Source organism: Centropristis striata, chromosome 16, assembly GCF_030273125.1.
Source record: "Centropristis striata isolate RG_2023a ecotype Rhode Island chromosome 16, C.striata_1.0, whole genome shotgun sequence".
NCBI classification, from domain to species: Eukaryota; Metazoa; Chordata; class Actinopteri; order Perciformes; family Serranidae; genus Centropristis; species Centropristis striata.
The window spans coordinates 31,309,590-31,331,002 of NC_081532.1; the positions used below are offsets into that span (position 1 = coordinate 31,309,590).

General features: G+C 37.3%; 1 protein-coding gene across 1 annotated transcript in view; it reads right to left on the reverse strand.

The window, feature by feature from the left end:
- Positions 1–1,123: 1,123 nt before the first annotated feature.
- si:dkey-288a3.2 (protein phosphatase 1 regulatory subunit 37) overlaps positions 1,124–21,413 on the reverse strand; it is a 75,933-nt gene continuing 55,643 nt past the window's right edge. Inside the window, exon 12 of the mRNA XM_059353928.1 lies at positions 1,124–1,605. Within this exon, the coding sequence (XP_059209911.1) occupies positions 1,453–1,605 (153 nt within the window). The 3' untranslated portion in view covers positions 1,124–1,452. The remainder of the gene's footprint in view (positions 1,606–21,413) is intronic.

Below are 21,413 nucleotides of genomic sequence, written 5' to 3' on the forward strand. Positions count from 1 at the left end.
CCTAGATGCTAAATATTCTGCACTGACATAATAATCTATCCTGGTGAGCTGGTTTATAAATCATCAGTTCTTATAAGTGGTTGAATTTCTAGAATAAACCAAACCTAAATTTTGGGACCTGTCACAGATGGGTTGGTCATCAAGTTTTCTGAGTAAGCCCTTTAGTCATTTAGTGACAGTTATTGTTTTTTTATTCTATGTTTAGTGACACTGATGTCACTTTAGTATCTAAAACATCAAGTAATTCCTTTGGACAACAGACATCAGTTCAGAGTTTCTCATCTTGTCATCGTTGTTTAGCTGAACATAAAGTTAAGATTCATGCTTGTTTTTTATTTTTATTTTTATTAATCAGTTGTCTCCTTAATTAGCTCCTTTATGTACTGACCTTAACATGCACATGCAACCTAATATACACAGATATATACTATAAATGGACAGAGGCAGTGTAGTGTATTATATGAGATTTAATGTCATCACAAGCATAAATTACAGGGAAGATAACAGGTGTGTTGAAGTATAATCTCTCTGAGCCTGAGGAAGAACGACGTGTCCTTCTTCTCAAATCCAGTTTGAACTCTAAAGTTTCCTAGATGGACAACATTAAGCAGCAAACCACTGTAAATAAATGAAAACAGCCCATAATACATCTTGTATGTGTGGGCCCAGCACCTGCAGACAACCCAGCCTTTATAGCAGTTTGTACAGCTATGCAGACCTGCTGACAGACCTACTGTCTACTGAAGCTGTATGCACTGAGCTCCATTGTTTCACATTGTATTGCTGTTGAACGTCTGCCTGCCTGTGCTTTGCAGCTGATTAATGCAGATAGAACTTGGCTGAGTTCATGGCTGCTACCTCTGTCAGAGTAATGACACTACATCCAGACACACATACACGCACACACACACACACACACACGCACACACACGCACCTCTGAGGAGTGTCCCGTAATGCATCACTGTGAACATTAAGTGATGATGGAACACAAGCAAACAGGGATTTGTGACACAGACACACACACACGGAGCTCCAGTGTGAGTGTTGTAGGGAGGAGAGAGGGAGGGGGTGATGGTGGGGGAGTTCAGAGGGGTGGGGGTGGGGAGGGCAGTTCTCTTCATTTCTAGGTGATTCACGTCTGAAGTGGGCTTGCAAAATTGCTTTATGGAAAGTGGCGAGCGGCTCGGCGGGAACATTAGGCGGGAAGCAGCAGGGAGGCCGCCGTTTCATTAGGGAGCTCTACTCCGCCTTTATTACCCGGATTTGGAGTTTTATGGTTATCATTATTTGCGATAGAATTATTATTCACATATACCTGCTAGTCAGCTGTTTGGGTTTGGGACACTGGGACACAGCGTCTGTATGACTGAATCCATGAGTGGTTTCTGAGGTGATCTGTACAAGGTTAGCCATTTTTCCTCCTGTGTGCCTGTGTGTGTGTGTGTGTGAGCTCAGTCTGAAGTCGTGCTGTCAGCGTGTCCATCAGCCCCGGTGGATAATGTCTCAGAGGTGTCCATGGTGAGGTGGGAGCGGCTGGCGTTGGTGAGGCAGCGCTGGGTGATCTCTGACTGAAGCCTCGTCTGAGTCTCCACAAGAAACTCATCCTGTTGATCATCAACACAAATAAAACCATCAAAACCATGCCAGATAACTGAGACATTAGCCATTAATTTGGTATCCCTCAGATTTCAAATGTCCTTTTCTTTGTTCGTTTTTTTATTACAAATGATTCTCCGAACTCTCTGTGAGCACTCTATGCTGCTGTAGGACAACATCAGCATGGAAGTCACACTCAGTGAGAAAGCAAAAATTGTATGTAACACTTCATCCACTTCATCCAAGATGATGTGGCAGTAGCTTCTACTATGACTCACTAAATGGGATGAATTAAAAATGAATTGTTGTTATTTACCTAGTGTGACTCTTTATGTGAATGTGTGAATCAGATGATATTCTTGAAAATCGGGAACTTCTTGCCAATTTATTTTCATAACAATATTTACAGCTGTATTTCTGTCAGTTATGATAATATTGGACTCACAAACGTCAACTGCAGAGATCTGGGAACACAGCTACATTGCTACAATGTAGCCGATTATCCTGGATACCGACTTAAAAAGGATCCCAACGAGCTCTATGTGGTGTAGTGTATAGATGTGAATTGTGTTGTTTGGAAAATGATGTGTTATACCAGTACCCTGAATTAAGATACTGGAGGATTGTGTCTAAAAACGAAATAATTCCAACTTCATGGGCGACCGTGTATTTCTTGTGCTACTGTGGAGTTTTCATCTGATGGTGCCACGAGAGAAAAGACCATAGAATCACTAAAAGATTATTAGAATTCATCCTCTGGGGAGCATGAATGTCAGACAGATCCTCGGACAGGGAAAAACTCTCCCCTGTGAGTTTAAGAGACTGATGACCTCAGACGTCATTAATCTGCAGCTCTCCTTTAACTCCTACCTTTGCGACTGAAATTACTCCACTACAAGTAAAAGTCCTGCATTAAAAACTTACTCAAGTAAAAGTAAAAAGTATCAGCATCAAAATATATTTAAAGTATCAAAAGTAAAAGTACTAGTTACACAGAATGGACCTACTCAGATTGTCAAATATATTATTAGATTATTATTATTGATGCAATCATGTAAGCAACATTTAATTTAATCAACATAGGGCTCATTTAACTACTTATTATACTGTTATGAGGTTTTATTTAAAAAAAACAACAAGTCAAATTACTATAAATTTAAATTTTATGTTAAATCTCAGCCTTAAAAAGTAGCTAAAGCTGCCAGCTAAGTGTAGTGGAGTAAAAAGTACAATATTTACCTCTAAATGTAGTGGAGTAGAAGTATAAAGTTACATAAAATGGAAATACTCAAGTAAAGTACAAATACCTCAAAGTTGTACTTAAGTACAGTACTTGACTAAATGTAGTTAGTTACATTCCACCACTGGTCATATGCATTCATTATCATATGTTATCATACCTATAATTTGAGAATGATTCATTTAATAAAATACGGTCAACATCCATCACATATTATTGAACCAAAAAAATAGTCAGTTAGTGATTTGCTATGTTTGGAAAAAGGTTGACAGAATGTGTCTCATGGCACCTTACATGTGTATTCCCAGTTATTCACTCACAAGACATAAAGGACCTCCAAATTGCAAATAACAGAAGGTCGCTGCACAAATTTGACAAACTAAATGTGGTTGGGAGGACAAGAAGAAGAAGTGGAGAAGTGACGGAAAGAAAAATCCGAAAGGGTGGAGAATAAAAGGACAGAGCAGAGGACAGGCAGTGTGACTCCTGGCTTGCTGCTGGTCGCCAGAATCACTGATGCACTTTCCCGCCTCATAAATTATCGCTATGATGACGGGTGTGATGCTGTCAGGAAAGCCCAGCATCCCAAAAAACCAACAGCAGCAGCAGCAGGTCTGGAAGGCAGCTCAAGCCAGCCTCTCTTACTCCTGTCATCACTCTCTGCTTTGTCTTTTCATACACATGGAAATAGATTATGACGCCAAGAGCAGCGATTTTGAAAAGAATCATTTATGGTAGTCAAAAACGCTGGCGTAGCAGAGGGAAAGAAGCCTGAGTGGACCTGAGGTGTGATAAACAAGTGCCACCACCAGTGAAACACCTGTCAATCAAGCAAACACCCTGAAACATATTCCTCTTTAAATATTTTCTATATAATAATATTTATTATCATATTTTCTACAATTAGAAGGGATTAAGAATTGGTACATCATCATCCTATGCCAGAGCCAGAAAAATGGCAACCAATAGACCTCTCATCAGAACATATAGCGTCAAACACTAAGTCCTTAAATACACAGAAAACTTTTGTCACAGGAAGAGTTGTAATCTGTTTCGAACATGTGGTGTTCTGCCCTGGGCTGCCAAAACTAAAAAGCTGCTAATAAAAGTCTTCATTTGTATATATATACATTACAGTATTATTTTATACATGTACAGATACATTTTTTATACTGGCCTGTCCCTGAGAAATGAATTGTTGTAATATGGAGACAGCATTTTAATGGTAAAATTTTTAAAAAGTCCTGTGAGAAAGTGGTCTTTTTTTGTCAGTTTGTTGTCTTCGCAATCACAGTGTTCTTATTGGTGGTGAGTTTTTTTGCAACTAGCTAGTTTGTATACAAATCCTTGGTCTAAATAGTGTGAACTGTGTATGGAATCAATGTAGCTGTTAAGTTCAAAACTTCAAACTGCATATTCCTTTCAATATTGAAGAAAACAATACTACTATAGATTCAATTTCAACTTGAAATTATGTTGGTGGGACAAATATGTCACTTATTATTTAAAACTGGAGGTGCTTCCTGGCTCCAGATGTGCAAGATAGCAGCTACCATATCTAATATATTAAAGCTTCATTTTTGTACATTGGGATGAAGTGGATTCCTGTCATCCATCTTTATATACAGTGTATGAACTACAGGTGTGAATCAGCAGAGGCCCCACAATATGATTTTATCCCAATACTTGTGTCACGATACGATTTATTTCAAAGTGAGCCCACTACGTTCTCCGGAAATAAGACAAAAACGGCGAAAATACTGATGGCCCGTTGGGGCCAAGGGATGACATCGTTGCAATACCTGCTGGGAATTAACCAAGCCATCAATCCACCAGAGATAAAAACAAAAACAAAACCCTACATAACAAAACAAAGACATGGAGTTAAAAGAAAAAAAAGCTAAAATACTGCATATACACAGAAGTAAAAGCTAATCTGAGCTGCATTTGATTATCAAGGAAACAACTAATGATCCCAATAAATAAACTTTGATTCCAGATCTCAGTGGCTCACACATTTTTGGTTTGTGTACACTGAAATAAAACAATGTCTATAAAAAAATCATCCTGTGACCCCTCCAATTTATTCTGCGACCTCTTTGGGGGTCCCGACCCCCATGTTGGAAAACACTACCTTTCTATCATTCTATAAATAAATAATAATAATTTACAATTTCTTGCCAGTCATGAAACCACTCCAACCGCCTTTAAAATGAACCTTTTCCTTAGCATAAAAAACAAACTCTCAACTTTCAAGCGACAGTGTGCTCTTTTCTTTTCTCCTCTCTCCTCTCTTTCTGTTCACCTCCTCCCCCTCCTCCTCCTCCTCCTCCCCTCTCTCCCTCCCTCCTCCCCTCAGTGGTGGCGGTCTGCAGCAGAGCAGTTAATAAAGAGATTGATTATCGGCCTGTCAGGAAGTGACAGTTGGACAGGGCTGCTCTGCGTGAATGACAGAGGGCACGCTCACCACGCAGCAGCCCGCCTGACACACACACACACTCTCACACACCCAGATACCTTTGCCAACACCGGGGGTAGGTGAGGTGGTGGAGGAGGAGGAGGAGGAGGAGGTGGAGGAGGTGGAGGAGGAGGATGTGGAGGACTGGATGGGTGAGAGGCAAGCATGTGGAGAACAGCAACGCAACCTTCTGCTGGGGAAGTTGGGAGATTGGTCTGTGTGTGTGTGTGTGTTTGTGTGTGTGTGTTGGTGGTGGGAGGTCAAAGTTCACAGACACTACCTTCTGGAGAGAGAGGAAGAGGGATGCCAATGATGCCATACACAGGAGCCAAAGGGGTCAAAAGAGACACACACACACACACACACACACACACACGCTGCTGCATATCTGTTATTGACTGTACAATAACACACGGGGTATGTAATATTATATTCACATACACACGTACACTGCTTAATGCCAGTGGTTGACCAAAACACTTCAAAAACACAAATTAAAATTGTTGGAATGTATGTTAGATTTCAGTCTCTGTACAACAAAATACCAATACAAACGTTGAATTTGCTGATCATGTGACCTGCTGGGGATCAAAAGGATGTTTTCCTTCACACAATCATTATTTTAAAAAGTGTCTGTAGAACAAATGATCTTATTTCGGAGCATCACTAATACCCAGTGGTGGAGGAAGTATTCAGATCCCTTACTAAAGTACTAATACCACACTGTGAAATTACTCCACTACAAGTAAAAGGTACAGAAGCCTTAAATGCAGAATTAGCAGGACGAAAAACAGCTTCTTTCCCTGGGCTGTCAGAACTCTTAACACCCACACAGGATAAATTAATTAAAATGCGCAATAAAACGGACATGTGCAATGCAATTGATATGTGCAAGACATACTATCTACCTCATCTATAAATTTGTAGCATTTTCAGTCGTCATTTATTTATTTTTATACTATTTATTACATCACATGTCCTTGTTCTTGTTTCTGTCCTTGTTTAGCTTGGTATTTTTAAATGTTTTACTCATGTTGTTTGTGTTATCATTGTCTTAACTATGCACCGTATGCAGTGGCACTTTCAATTTTGTTGTATAGTTGCCTATATAATGACAATAAAGGCTATTTGATTTTATTTCATTTGAAAGTCCTGCACTCAAAACTTACTGAAGTAAAAGAAGAAAAGTATCAGCTAGAAATATATGTAAGTATCAAAAGTAAAAGTACTCTTTAAGCAGAATAACTCAACTCAGATTGTAATATTTATTCATTATCCTTAATAGCTTATCCGCACTCGGGTTGTTGGGGTCTGGAGCCGATCCCAGCTGACACTGGGCGAGAGGCGGGGTCCACCCTGGACAGGTCTACAGACTATCACAGGGCTGACACAGTCACACTCTCATTCACACCTACGGGCAATTTAGAGTCACCAATTAAACCTAACTGCATGTTTTTGGACTGTGGGAGGAAGCCGGAGTACACAATGAACAGTTAATGATTAAATAAAATGTAATACCTTTTTACTCTTCGTTTGGTATCTTCTTTAAGAGGGAGCTGGGCCTTGGACTCATGGCCTCAGTACTTCTAAAATCCTGCCTGTGGGCCTGAAAGTAGTCCCGACGGAAACTGTTCACAGTCAATTCAGTGGATTATCCCAAATCACAGGAACACTGTTTCTGGAAACTGATTTTACTTTTGAATCATTTTTAAGTTTTTAAAAACATATTTAATCCTGCAAGGACCACAAATGAAACCCCAGTAAATCCTATTACACTGTATATGGGGGAGCACCAATAGTCATTATCAATGTATTGTACCATCCGGTGAACCTGGTCTCACAGGAATCCGTGAAATAGCCACGGATTCGCTTAACTCAAAATCCGTGGAATAGCCACGGAATAACTCAAATTTCCGTGAAACTGACACGGATTTCGCAACAATGCAAGTTAATATTTTTTCCTATTGGTTTGTTCCAAGTCACGTGACTTTTAAGATCCCGGCGGTCAGAACAAAAAACATGGCGGACAGTTCTCTCATTTTTAGTGAAAAAAATCAATATTTTGACTTAGTTTCTGCATAAAAATGGATTTTGATCACATTTCTAGCGAGAAATATATGTTTTATTTTCTAAATATTCACTTAGTGAATGTACATAATCACTTTGTATCTCGGAATAGCCACGGGATATATAATATATAAAAAAATATATATATATATAAAATATTGATTTTTTCACAAAAAATGAGAGAACTGTCCGCCATGTTTTTTGTTCTGACTGCCGGGATCTTAAAAGTCACGTGACTTGGAACAAACCAATAGGAAAAAATATTAACTTGCATTGTAGCGAAATCCGTGTCAGTTTCACGGAAATTTGAGTGATTCCGTGGCTATTCCATGGATTTTGAATTAAGCAAATCCGTGGCTATTTCATGGATTCCTGTGAGACCATGTTGGATCCAGTTGGGTCCATCAAACTGTGGGAGAACATGCAAACTCAACACAGAAGAGCCACAGGCCGGAGTCGAACCAGCGACCCTCTTGCTGTGAGGCAAGAGTGCTAAACACCACCATGTAGCCCAGATTGTAATATATATTCCAAATATAATACTGTATTAATGAGCTTAAAGATTTAGTCCTGTGTAAGAGCAATGGGCTTGAAGCACAGAGACACGGACTAACGCAGGCTCATAAACTTTTATGTCTGTGACCCTTTAAGATAATGACCCCTCACACAGATTACTGACTGTAGTTTGGTTGGGAAACAGTTAACTACAACTTTTTTTTTTCTACAGGATTTGTTGGCAATATTAATTATTCTTATATTCATTTTGTCAATTTGAGTGTTCCCTTATCAGCAAATTGTTTTTTTGTGAAGAGAGAGAAAAACAACAACAATCCTACAATATTTTAAGAACTGGGTTAAGTGAATCTGCTGAGATCGTGAGATATGATTGAAAACTGTGGAACAGCTGCTGTGGACGTCGGAGTGAGACGCTTTCAGCTGCTGTTTCTAAGGTCAATAAACTTTGAGCCTCAGCATGTGATCACTGACAAAATAATCAAGGGAAGCGAGTAAGTAGAGAGCTAAGATTCTCTTTTTCTACTACTTTTCCCAAAGGAACGACTGATGTAATAAATATTCATTGAAGTAAAAAAGTGTGGACATATCTGGTCAGTGGGACCAGAATTAAACAGAACATACTGTATATGTGTTTATTCTGTCTAGTATCTCTTGTTATACATTTTTTTTAAATGTTCTTAATATTGACTTGCTTGCTCTTTCAGTGTCACTGCCTTTTTGATGCATTTCCCCCCTTGTCCCCAGCTGTGCTTCATGCCATAAAAAACCCCATCAGTTTTTGCATGAAGCAGCATCTTTGACACTTTCTAGTCATTGTGTATGTGCAGAACGTTCCACTTTCCCATTTTCTTAAATATTTGACTTGCTATCAATAATACTTCAGCGTCTGATTCCTTCTCGTACATTCTGATGTGTAAAATCGCTGTACATCTCACGGGAATGTCATGCTGTAATATGTTACTGCAAAGGATAGAGGTGCCAGACTTTCTGCAAAGCAAAACTAATTTACTGATTTCACAAACACACACACTCCGTCCCCTAATCCACACTACATTTTTTTGCACTTGATCAGCAAGTGGAACAATCAATACCTCTAGACTGAGTAAGTGGACTGCTGAGCCTTGTATCAAGATGCCCCCCTCCCCATCTTTCACACCCAGAGAGAAGGAATAAGAGTGGGGGAGGAGGAGGAGGGAAGGAGGAGGAGACGCAGATGGACAAGTGCTTTTACGGCTGAGTCTTCCTCTGGCTCGGTGCCACGGCCACAGACTCTCTTTGTTTGCCCGGCTACTAAACTAATAGAGATAAAGGCAGGTTCCTGCTGGCCCTGAATTAGAAAATCATTAAGGAATATAAACACACATGGGAGAGCGTGCACACACACACACACACACACACACACATACACACACACACACAGACTTTTCCACATTTACATGCACACATGTAAATATTTCAATTGCTGCTTCTGCAATATCAGTACAGAATACAACCCCTCTCTCTCTCTCTCTCTCTCTCTCTCACACACACACACACACACACACACACACACACACACACACACACACACACACACACAACTTCCACCACCCAACTTGTTTCCCGTGTCAGGTTGAACCCACACAATTACTTCTTTCTTCACATTGTCCTTTTTTTGCCATGTCAAAATTATACTGTGTGTGTCGTGGGCTCCTTTTGACTCATTGGTGTGTGTGTGTGTGTGTGTGTGTGTGTTTTCCATTATTATGGTACAATGAGGTACACTTAAGGTTAGGGTTAAAAAGATGAGATTTATTGTTTCCGAAACTGGCATTAAAGCTCTTATCTATGATTTTCTACAAATATCAATTTGAGGTATATTCACTTATATTTACATGGTCGCCCATAAAGTTGGAATAAAATATTTTTTTACCTCTTTCCATGAAATGATTGTCACAATGTGATAGTGTATATCTTCTCTAAACATTACTAATCAATCACTTCCGAACATATCACAATGAAAATGAATTAACAGAGGATCGTGTCATGAAAATAAAATTATTCCAACTTTATGGGCGGCCGTGTTTGTTATAAAAACATAGAGATAGATAGAATATATATAGAATAATTCTTTAAAAAAAATATGTAACATCACAAACAATAAATAAATGGCTGTTTGTCACTGATTTAAAGCAGCACTGAGAGACTCCAAGGATCTGCTGCTTCTAGTTTAGAGGTCACCAGTAAAATCTGTGTTTTAAAGGATAAATCTGGAAACACTTTCCAGGCCCAATGGTTTCTACTGCAGCCATACAGCTGTAAAAGAGGTCTGCTGAGTCCCTCTCAATCTTTAAGAAAAGACTAAAGACCCAGCACTTTATTGACACCTTCAAACATACACTCAAAAAAATGATTCAAGCCCTTCTTAGATGTGACACATTAATGTATTGTTTGTCTAATGAAAATATATCAATTAAAATCAAATCAAAAGTAGTTTAAGAAGTGTAACCTAAAATGTATTAATTGACTCCCCTGTCCTTCCCTTCAACCCAAAAAGAATGAGTTTCAGTTTTCCAATTCTATGTTTTTAGGTTGAACGAACACAATTTCTTTATTTTAGCTCTCCTCGACATAAATGAGTTGAGGTAACAATACATACATGTTTTTAATTTGAGTTCGACCAAATGTAAAAAAGTGAGCTACATTAACTCAAATACATTATATTGCATCGATGCACTTGTTTTGAGTTTGGGCTACATATATTTGTTGGATGGAAATTCTGCCCACAATTTAATTGAGTTAATCCAATGAGTTATTTTTTTGAGTGTAATCTACACAAATACAAACAAAAAAAAGCACTATTTGCACTGTCCGTATACACTTGTGTCCCAGTGGACTCAGACTTAGCCCATGGCACTTACTCGTGTGTTGGCTTTTGACTTCATCTTTGCTTGTGTTGCATTAACTCTCGAATGAACGTCGCTTTGGATAAAAGTGTCTGCTAAATTATATTATAGAATTGTAGAATTGTAGGTCATAAATAAATAGTTTCTTTAAGATTAAGATTAAGATTTCCTTTATTAGTCTGACAACGGGGAAATTTCAAGAGTCACAGCAACAAAGTGGATAGCAAAATAACTAATAAATAGTAAACAGTAGTATAAAGTAGAAATATAAGAGAGGTATTAGCAAATACACAAGTTAAAAATATAATAAAGTATAAACAATTTACAATATAAACAAGTAGAAATATATAAAGTTTTAACAATTAAAACAAAAATAAAAACTTCAGGAACATTATATACAATGTAGATAGAGTAGCAGTTGGATATGGACCATGCATATGGAATATTGCTCATATACATTAAATTATAGAAATATTGTTCAGTGTGCAGTGTCTGGTTTGTGTGGTCTACTGGGAGCAATGCCCTAAAGGTTTTTAAGCAGCCTTTCATCAAGAATAATAATTATTATTTTTCTGTTTGGTTTTTGGAGGACTTTTTAATGGTAGTGAATATTATTATAATTATAATTATTAATATTATCACTGGAGTATCATTACTGATGTCATATTTTAGGAGGTTTTTTTTATGTCTCACAATGCATGTACATTTTAAATGTGCAAAGTAACTAAAACTGACAAAGAAATCTAGTGAAGTACAAAGTGCAATATTTTTCTCTGAAATGAAGGGAAACATAAAAGCAGCACAAACTGGAAAGTGTAAAGTACAAGTACATGAAAACTGTGTTGAAGCACAATACTTGAATAAATGTAAAATCATTCCACAGATATTTTTTTATTATATTATATGATATTCAGCCACAATTCATAGTGAACAAGGACTTGTTCACTATGAAATAAGAATAAGAAAAGAAAAGTAAAAGAGAAAAGACAATTCAAGGAAAAGAACAGTGAGGACTGATCAAGACAGACAACAAGATGGCAGCAGAAGACAACTAAAATCCTAATGTTCACGTGTATGAATATTAATAATAAGCTAGTGCATGTCAGGAATGCCAGGCCTTGTTTTCTGCAGCTGTGGTCAATATTGAACTCTAATTACAACAACAACACATCTGGGACGTTCTGATTTGGAAAATTCTGCCCCTTTCCACCTCGACTGATGTTCCAACGTGAGATCAGCCGTTTCCTCCCTCTCTCTCTCTCTCTCTCTCTCTCTCTCTCTCTCTCTCTCTCTCTCTCTCTCGACATTAGTTAAGATGGCTGCACAGTGGCTGCCAGGAACGAGCATTTAAAGCTCTCCGAGGTGCAGGCAGCTTATTCTAGCTCATTTGTTACCTCTGCATTCCCAAAGACAACTCCACAAACAGAGCCACTCACCAATTATTATTATTATTAGCAGGGAGGAAAAGAAACAATGCCTCCAGTTTTTTAACCTGACTCAGGACTGACCGGGACACTCTGAGGGGTCAACGGGGGTCAGACCAAAGCTCCTACATGAGGAGTGAATGTGTTTTCAATAGGCTAAATGTTGAATGGAGTCTTCGAAAATCAGCGTAGAGATAAAGCGGTAGAGAGGGAAATAGATGAGTCTTTGTCAAATGTGAACATGTTCAGGCTCAGAGGCGGAGCATTTTAACATTTATACACACACACACATACACAAACACACATCTACACACACGCGGGTAAGCTTAACAATACCTGTGCCTAAACCAGAGCTCACCGAGCATTAAAATGTGTTCATAAAAAATAAAAAAAAGGAGAAGAAAACAGCATATGGAAGCCCCAGCCGAGGCATTCTTATTTCTATCTGTGAAAATTCATTACGGATTCTCACAATGAGTGTGTGTGAGAATTCACCGTTTGTTCTTGTCTCGGGCTAAACAAAGGCACATGTGCTCATTTTCAGAGCGGGATGCGCCGCGGCCTGATTTCAAAGGCACAAGTTGAAAGACGACAGACAGCTATTTACAATATTTATACATTTAGGATGCTGATACTATGCATATTACATGTCTGTCTTCCGCTATGTATGTGTGTGTGCATGCGTGTGTGTATGTGTGTGTGAGAAAACAACAGTGGGGAAGGGAACGGCTGATGAAAAAAGGTTACTTTGGAAATTCTCTGATAATTGGTGCCTTAAAAGGAGCTCATTTTTAACTATGTCACCACGACTGCTCGATGACAATTAATCTGTTTGCGGCTGCTTCCTTGGCATCTGTGCCAATTACTTTATATGCTAATATATGTAAATGACATCTCAGATGCCAGTTTCAAGTGTTATGCGAGTGGCGTATTGTGTCTTTTTTTAAAGTCATATTGTTGAGGCTGATCAACAATGCGAGTGCTTTAAATTTGGAGGTGTGTAAGTTATTGATTTTCCTCCCTAGCTCAGTGTTTCCTCATAAACATTGCAAGCAACACATTTACTGACTCACATATGATACATTTTCAATGGATTTTCCCCTGAATTTGTCAGGGAGGAAAAGTCTTTAAATAAAATATTAATTTACACAAAAGATAATTGCAAAGCTTGTACGTATTAAATAAAAGAACTTTGTTTGGTCAGGTTTTATGTCTGCATGGTCTGAGAAACTCATCGTTTTTAAATCTTATTCTAGACAAAAAGGTGATTTTACTTTTTTTTTTGTTCTTGTGAAATATTGAAAAAAAACACTCTGATTTTGTTTAGGTTGAGATCTGGTCACTTACTTTAATAAGAAGAGAACAACTTGGGTTAGTCTGAGCAACCAAGGATTTATTTGTATTAAAGAATAATATAATCATTAATTTATTTACCTTTGAGATCACACTGCTTGATGGTCCTATTTTAACCCCCATATTTATCATTTAAAAGCAGTATGCAAGCATGCAACACGTTTTACCACAATATATTTCTTTTTATTCATGATTGTTAATGATTATAACATAATAGAGCTTGGTATCACTACCTGAACCATGTGCTATAAAGCATTTATTCAACATTCAAATTATTCACAGCAAAGTTTCAAACTTTATAAGCGTGTTCAGTATACGAAGACATTTGTATATGATCATAATTACTAATTATTCATACTAGACTATATTATGTTCTGCAGCATTTTGTTTATGCAGTAGATAAATATGCTTCATAGGGAAATGGAAGTTCTGCCAAATACATTAATAGTCATAAACAGCGACGTGTAATAAAGCATTTAGAGAGTTTACATACTGCATATTAATGCTAAATAGGGGAGGTTAAAATAAAGTGAGGGTTTATTTGCCTAACAGTGCAACATACAGACGCAAAATCCTATTTGATTAAATTAAACAAAATATTTATTTATATGTTTGGGCTGCAGGATTCCTTAATGCTTAAGTTTGTCTGTTACCTTTGATCTTTCAGTGGAAGTCTGTTATTAGGATATGAAAATAATACATTTTCTGAACAGATAAGAACAGAATAAGATTTTTGTGCTTCTTCTTTTCATCACCACTGTGATACAATTTGCATACCACTTATTTAAATCACATTTCAGTTAAAAATAAACACAGAAATCATACATTGGGTGGAGGTTTGGGTGGTAAGAGAAATTATTTGAATTTACAGTAAATATATTTGTTTTCCTACTGAAAACCAAGAAAGAAAACAATACATTATTAACAAGTCGTATGTCTAATGTCTAAATATATTAAATAAAAATATCTTAATGATTCACACATTTAAAAACTAAAGGTTTAAAAGCCAGGTAACAGGCGTCTGATGTCTGGTGACATGACAGACAGATTTCAGCCAGTATCAAAAAGTATTAAGCTGAAATATATTTCCCCCCCAACAAATCTCAATTAGACCCAGGGGTTAGGTGTTCAGCTCCCTGTGTGATGTTGTTAAATGCTTTCAGTTATGGCCTCCTCCCTGTACATAACAGCAGTAAGTCAATCAGCTTCGTTTCTACATCAGGAAACACGAGCAGCTCTGCAAAGTTCAACAAACTGAGGATTCACTTTATTGCTTTATTACCCATTATTCAGTGCAAGTGGAATAACGCTGAGTAAGTGTTAATGAATGCACTTTGAACATATTCAGAGCCCTTTTCTCTTTCTATAGGTGGCGGTAATTACCAATTTCCTCCATCGACAGACACACAGAGCCGCTTTAAGATGCTTTTCTATTGTTCCTGCTCTTCCACGTCTCTGTTCGCTGACTCTCTGTCTTTAAAGCCTTCCATCACTCCAACTGAAGATGTCACTGTTGTATACCAAATATCTGCTCCTGAAGTTGTTTCTGTGTGTGTGTGTGTGTGTGTGTGTGTCAGATGAGAGAATGCGTTTTCATGTTCATCAGTAAGAAACAAAGCTATGTTGTATTTAAGGCATTTGACTGTGAAGTTTTGACAATGCAGGGGGTACAACAGACAAAGAAGGAAATCTATTAGAATGAATCCAGCTGGGTAATCTTTAAATAAGAGATAAACACATGAATGTAAACTCGATAGAACTAAATTACATATCTGGATTTGATTGTTGAGCAAATAAAAATAAATTGGGTTAAAAGTGCAATTTTGACTAATGAAAACTGTCACTTCTCTTGTTATTTCCTTGTTATTTTTGCACCTTGTTTAGCCTGAAAATCCCCAAAAAAAGGACTTTTATTTCGCAAGTGCAGTACACACACATTTAACATGGCCTATGAAAATGCAAAAATAATTATTGTAGTATTATTCCAGTGCTGAAGTATTCATTACAACAATCATGAAAATGACTCCTGGTGTTTAAGAGTGGGAGGTGGTGCCACGTTCTGTTTCAACATACACACGCTTTGTTATCCGGCTTTACTACATTCTTCTACTATACATGTCGGGGTGTTTTATGGTAATTACATCATCGACTTATTTGGGGAGTTACGATTAGATAATTATATTGTGATGATTCAAAGAAAATGTAAAATAAAAGTCACAGGAATGAAATCAAGAGGCTGCACAAAAAAAACAAACACCAAAATTGATGCGTGAATAAAACCTATGACTCTGTATGCATAAACACACACACACACACACACACACACACACACACACACAGTAAATTACTTTTAGTCTTGTCAGTGCATTTTTTGTAGATTTTATATGTTTTGTGAGGTAGCAGATTCAACAGGCTTTTTATGAGCACGAGAGACAGATTTTGTGCTTTGTCTTTGGTTAAATTGTTCTGTTTTCATGCAGTTTGCTTGATGGCTTTCTACATAAACTTGACTTTATCTGTGGATGTTCAGAAAATAGGTTAAACCAGTCCAGCATTTAAATTTAGCCACAGCAACTTGGCTGGTAGCTGGAATGTTGATGTCGAGCTTTTGCAAAGGGAATATTGAGAAATTGAGAAACCAGGACAATATTATTGATAACTATTATTTTTAAATGAAAATCATTGTATTAATTTAACAGAGAAGTGTTCCTCGGTGACACAAGCTCGCCACTGACCAGTGTGCAGAATTGAAAAAATGATATTAATGTTTAAATCACAGAGTGACTATAATTGTTTTCATGTCATATGACACAAAATACCGAGTTATTATTTTCATCAATGAACCAGAGAATAAACCGCTCTGGGCAGTGAATTGAAATCCATTTAAAATGCTTTGATTTGGCTGCTGGGGAAAATATTTTTCCCACTAGTGCACTTTATTCTCCTGTTGGTTTGATAAAAAGCCACACTGACCAGCTGTTTTAGGAAATTAAAGTGTTAGTGTTGATCAAAAATGAAACTACATATTTGTGAGCTGTTTCTTTTTTAAGATGTACGTCTCCAGTGGCAAGCAGTGGGTTGGAGCCGAGAGCCACAGACAGGATGTCAGAAGAGAGATTTGCTGACAATATCAGAAATTTAAAAACAACAACAACAGTCTTATCCTTTTAAATAAATTGTTGTGTTTCCATATGAATATAGTGCATGAGAGGATAATATCAAAACTAATCCTTGACACATGTCCCTTCTACATTATGGAGAAATCATGCTAAATATGCTTCTTTGATCTCAGTTTATATTGTAATTAAGATGTCAAAATCATATTAAATCTAAATACAAGCCATACACACAGTGATCCTGAAGCTTTTGGGCCTTCTTAGGATCTGCCTTTAAATGCCTTTAAGAATGCAAAAGAACCGGTGGAAAACTTTTTCGAAACCTAACACACATAACTATATCAGCACAGTCAGACCCACACAGAAACAACAACAACAAGCAAAGTAAAAAAAAAGAGGAGCCATACCTGTTATTTTCCCCGCACACACACCCTATCTAGATAAAAAAAACAAAAACAAAAAAAAAGCACCTACAGCAGTGAGTCAGTGTGCTCTGCTGCACTCAGGTGTTAGACATATTAAAGGACAAGTCCAAGACCTGCAGCACTACACTGGGAACAGTGGTGGAATGTAACTAATTACATTTACTCAAGTACTTTTTGTTCACTTTTTTATTTCCATTTTATGTAACTTTATACTTCTACTCCACTACATTTTTGAGGCAAATATCGTACTTTTTACTCCACTATATTTAGCTTTAGTGACTTTTCAGGTTGAGATTTAAGAGAAAAAATATGATACATTTAAAGGGATTATACATTTTTTTTATTTTTATTTTAGTTCAAATGAGCCATAAGATGCTGCTTACATAAATGCATCAATAGAAATAATCTCATAATATATTTAGTATATATATATCAATGTGAGAGGGGCCATGTTGCATAACAAGTACTTTTACTTTTGATACTTTTATTCCATTTTGCTGCTGGTACTTTTGTACTTTTACTAAAGTAAGTTTTGAATGCAGGACATTTACTTGTAGTGGAGTTATTTCACAGTGTGGTACTAGTACTTTTACTTAAGTAAGGGATGTGAATACTTCTTCCACCACTGACTTGGACCATTCCCATCCTGATTCAGTTTTATTTCGATGTGTGAGTTTGGACACAGGTCTGGTTCTCAGAAATCAAATGGAGACATGAACAGTTGGAGGCAGTAGCTGACTTTTCTCGGGTGGTAATCCAGCCTTGGTCCTGTGGTTGTAATTTGGCCTAATAGGTGGATAAAAGCTAAACTCAATGACTTAGTGATTCTGTTTCAATGTGGATTTCACAATCATGCATCTCCTCCATTGTCATTGTTTAGCGCTACATGGGAATGTATATCTGCTATAACTATTACCTTTCAAATGTCTTATTTTTTAACTTGCATAGTTGAGTTTCTTTGCAACAACAGACAAGTGCTCCATCACTTCCTGACCTTAAACTGCCCCACCTACCAGCTCTCTCTTTCTCTCACTCCTCTCTCCATCCTACCCTGTATTTATCAGGCTGTGTGACTTTCTAATCCCTCTCTTTAGCAGCGGTGTGTGAAAGCTAACACTCCTCCGTGTGATTATGGAGGGCCCTGGGCTGCTGGTTATCTGGAGAGACCACCGCAGAGACCCCCGGCCATGCTCTCCCAAGCCAGCTCCACTCTAATTCTACCTAATTGATCTTCACACTTTAATAACTTTTCCTCCCTAAATCAACACAGGTAGAAGTCTGTTGCATTGTTGTGGCTGCAGGAGATTACACTTCATCCTGATGTTGACAAATACCAAATTATTATAATAACCACACATCATTTAGATTTTTTTCTCATGCGAGTGCGAGTGGTGCATCAACTTTAATCCAGTCTGTAATATTTAAAGAAATTGTTGAATATATTTGCCAGGGTAATGTCCATATATTCATAGTCCCCTGATGATGAAGCCGACTGATGTGGTGATCCAGTCAAAGGCCGTTTAGATGGAGACGATGTGGACAGAAAACGATGAAGTGGCGTTGTTTTCTAACTTTTTATTCCACGTTTAGATGAGCGTGGTTAGGGGAAATCTGCGTACATATGGTGACGCAAAAGTCTGAAATTCAATGTAGTATGCACCAAGGTTATAATAGTTTTGGATTTTTCATTTCGTTGTGAATTTTTGTTTTCAAATTCAGTTAGTTTTAGTTAGTTTTTAGAGTGAGTTTTCTAGTTTTAGTTTAGTTTTTATTTTTTGGAAATGCTTAGTTTTAGTTTAGTTTTTATTAGTTTTAGTGTTAGTTTTAGTTTTTTTGTAATGGGTATGTGCCTTAATTTCCTTTGGTTTATCCATCTTAGCCCCAATAAAGTTATTAACTTAACAGTTCGGGGTGTTTTCTATTTTGGTTGGAGTGTAGACATCCCAGTCTCAGTAAACATATTTACCATGTGTTCCTGCATGTTGAAATAGAAACACTGAATTATGTATGAAAAAAGTTGACAAAGACGAAAACTAAGGACATTTTCATGATCATTTTAGTTAGTTTTGTAACCATACAATACAGTTTCAGTTAGTTATCGTTTTTGAAAAAACTCTTGTTTTTATTTTTATTTCAGTTAATGAAAATGTTTTTTCAATTTTAGTTTTCGTTATTTTGTTAGTTTTCGTTAACTATAATAACCTTGGTATGCACGCCAGGTGGCACTGTGAAGCACTGCCACACGACACCACCAAGAGCTCACGCATGCATAGACACTTCTCTTCTCTCCTACTTCTCCGAGTAGTGCGATATAGAAATAGAAAAAATTGCCCTAGGTAATTAATGCCTTCTCTGTTCTGTTATATTATCTGTGATAATTCTGCTTAACTGCTGAATAGTTATCAGAGCTGCTAGGGCAACTTGAATGTCTGACTGATAGAAATAGTCCGACATGTTTGTTGTTGTTTGCCTGGACTGAACATGGATGTTACATAAAGCAACGAGAGCCAGCGTGAGCTGATCAGAGGCACTTTTGCGTTCTTAACCCTTTAGACAGAGACACAATGGTGGAGCGTTTTTAAGATTTCCACTCAGGAGGATGGTTTCATTTTATGCGTTTTTAAGCCCCAAAAATGCTGTCGCCACCTAAACGGACGGCACATCTGATAGAATATTTTGTTGTTTTCACCCGAAAGGATTTGTGTACACAGGCCCAAAAAAGTTTTAGAGGCAGTTTGATTACATATGACAGTGCACAGGGCAATGCAAACTGAGGCAAAGATGTGTCCAATTTGAAAATGTTTCAACATGATTGTAATATTTGCACTTTTCGAGAGGTTTCATAAATGTATTGTTACATGGAAGAGAGGAGACAGACGAGAGTCTCGAGTGAAATGACACAAAGAACTGGAGTTCCTAAACACAGACAGACAAACTCTCAAACACTTTCTAGTGTTACTGTGTAACTGGCTACTGTGTGTACAGTTTGCACATAGGCTGTTGAAAACACACAAATGATGAGAGGTGAATTTGCTTCACTATCTGTCTGAACTTATCTAGAGATAGTAACAATGATCAACATTATACATGCTAAACATCAGCATTTAGCTTTAAGTACCACTGTGCAGCCACACAGAAAGTAATTACGTATTTACTTTCATTACTTCCATTAAAAACAATTGAACTTGAATTGAATTGAAGACTAAATATAGTGCAACTGTAATTTGCTGTTCTTTTATACTTTTTAGAGTTTTTTTTCCCCTTCACCATCACTCCCGAAGCAGTTTCGCCTCCTCTTCAGCTTTTTCAGCGTTCCTCAATGCCACCTCTCTGAGGCATTTAATGACTTTGGGTGAGTCGACAGCAGCCGTGGCGCTACCTGTGATTGGGTCTTTACACAGGTGAATATGCAATCCAGGGCTCAGTAAAAAGCCTCCATGTCTGTGACATTTCCCAAATGGACTCCCTGAGGGCGAACCCTACCGACTGCTTCGCCATTAGTTTGGTCTCTCTGTTGTCTATAAGAGGCTGAATTACAGACTGTTTAAGAAGTCAGACTTCTCACACAAAACAGAGCACCACCCCCCAAGTCTTGTTAACTGTGGCATTTAGTTTCACGCTCAAATATCTGACGAACGTAGAAGGTGGAAATTAAAGGTTGACTTTTCAAATGTATGTTTTCTATTGTTTGGACGGAGACAGACGAGATGACAAGTGAAGAATCTGTATCATCAGCTGATGGCAGCTGCTGTTCATCAGCACACAGCAATTATCTGATGAAGTCATTAGTAAATATATGCAAATACTTTCCATATGTGTACATGCGGCTTATATGAGTTTATATAGTACATAAGGGTGTGCATGTATACAAATGTATTTAACCCTCCTGTTATGTTGCGATCAAATCGACCTTTTTCAAAGTTTTAAAATCCCTCCCAAAAAATAGTTAAATGTATTCTATTCCATAAAAAGAAAAAAAAGAAAAATGTAAAATAACATTATCAAAAACTCAATGTCATGTAAAACTACTGTATTTTATATGTAGGTCTTTCCAATATACAGTACAGGCCAAAAGTTTGGATACGCCTTCTCATTCAATGCGTTTCCTTTATTTTCATGACTATTGACATTGTAAATTCATCAAAACTATGAATGAACACATGTGGAATTATGTACTTAACAAAAAAGTGTGAAATAACTGAAAACATGTCTTATATTCTAGTAAGCAAAGGGTGGTTACTTTGAGGAATCTAAAATACAAGACATGTTTTCAGTTATTTCACACTTTTTTGTTAAGTACATAATTCCATATGTGTTCATTCATAGTTTTGA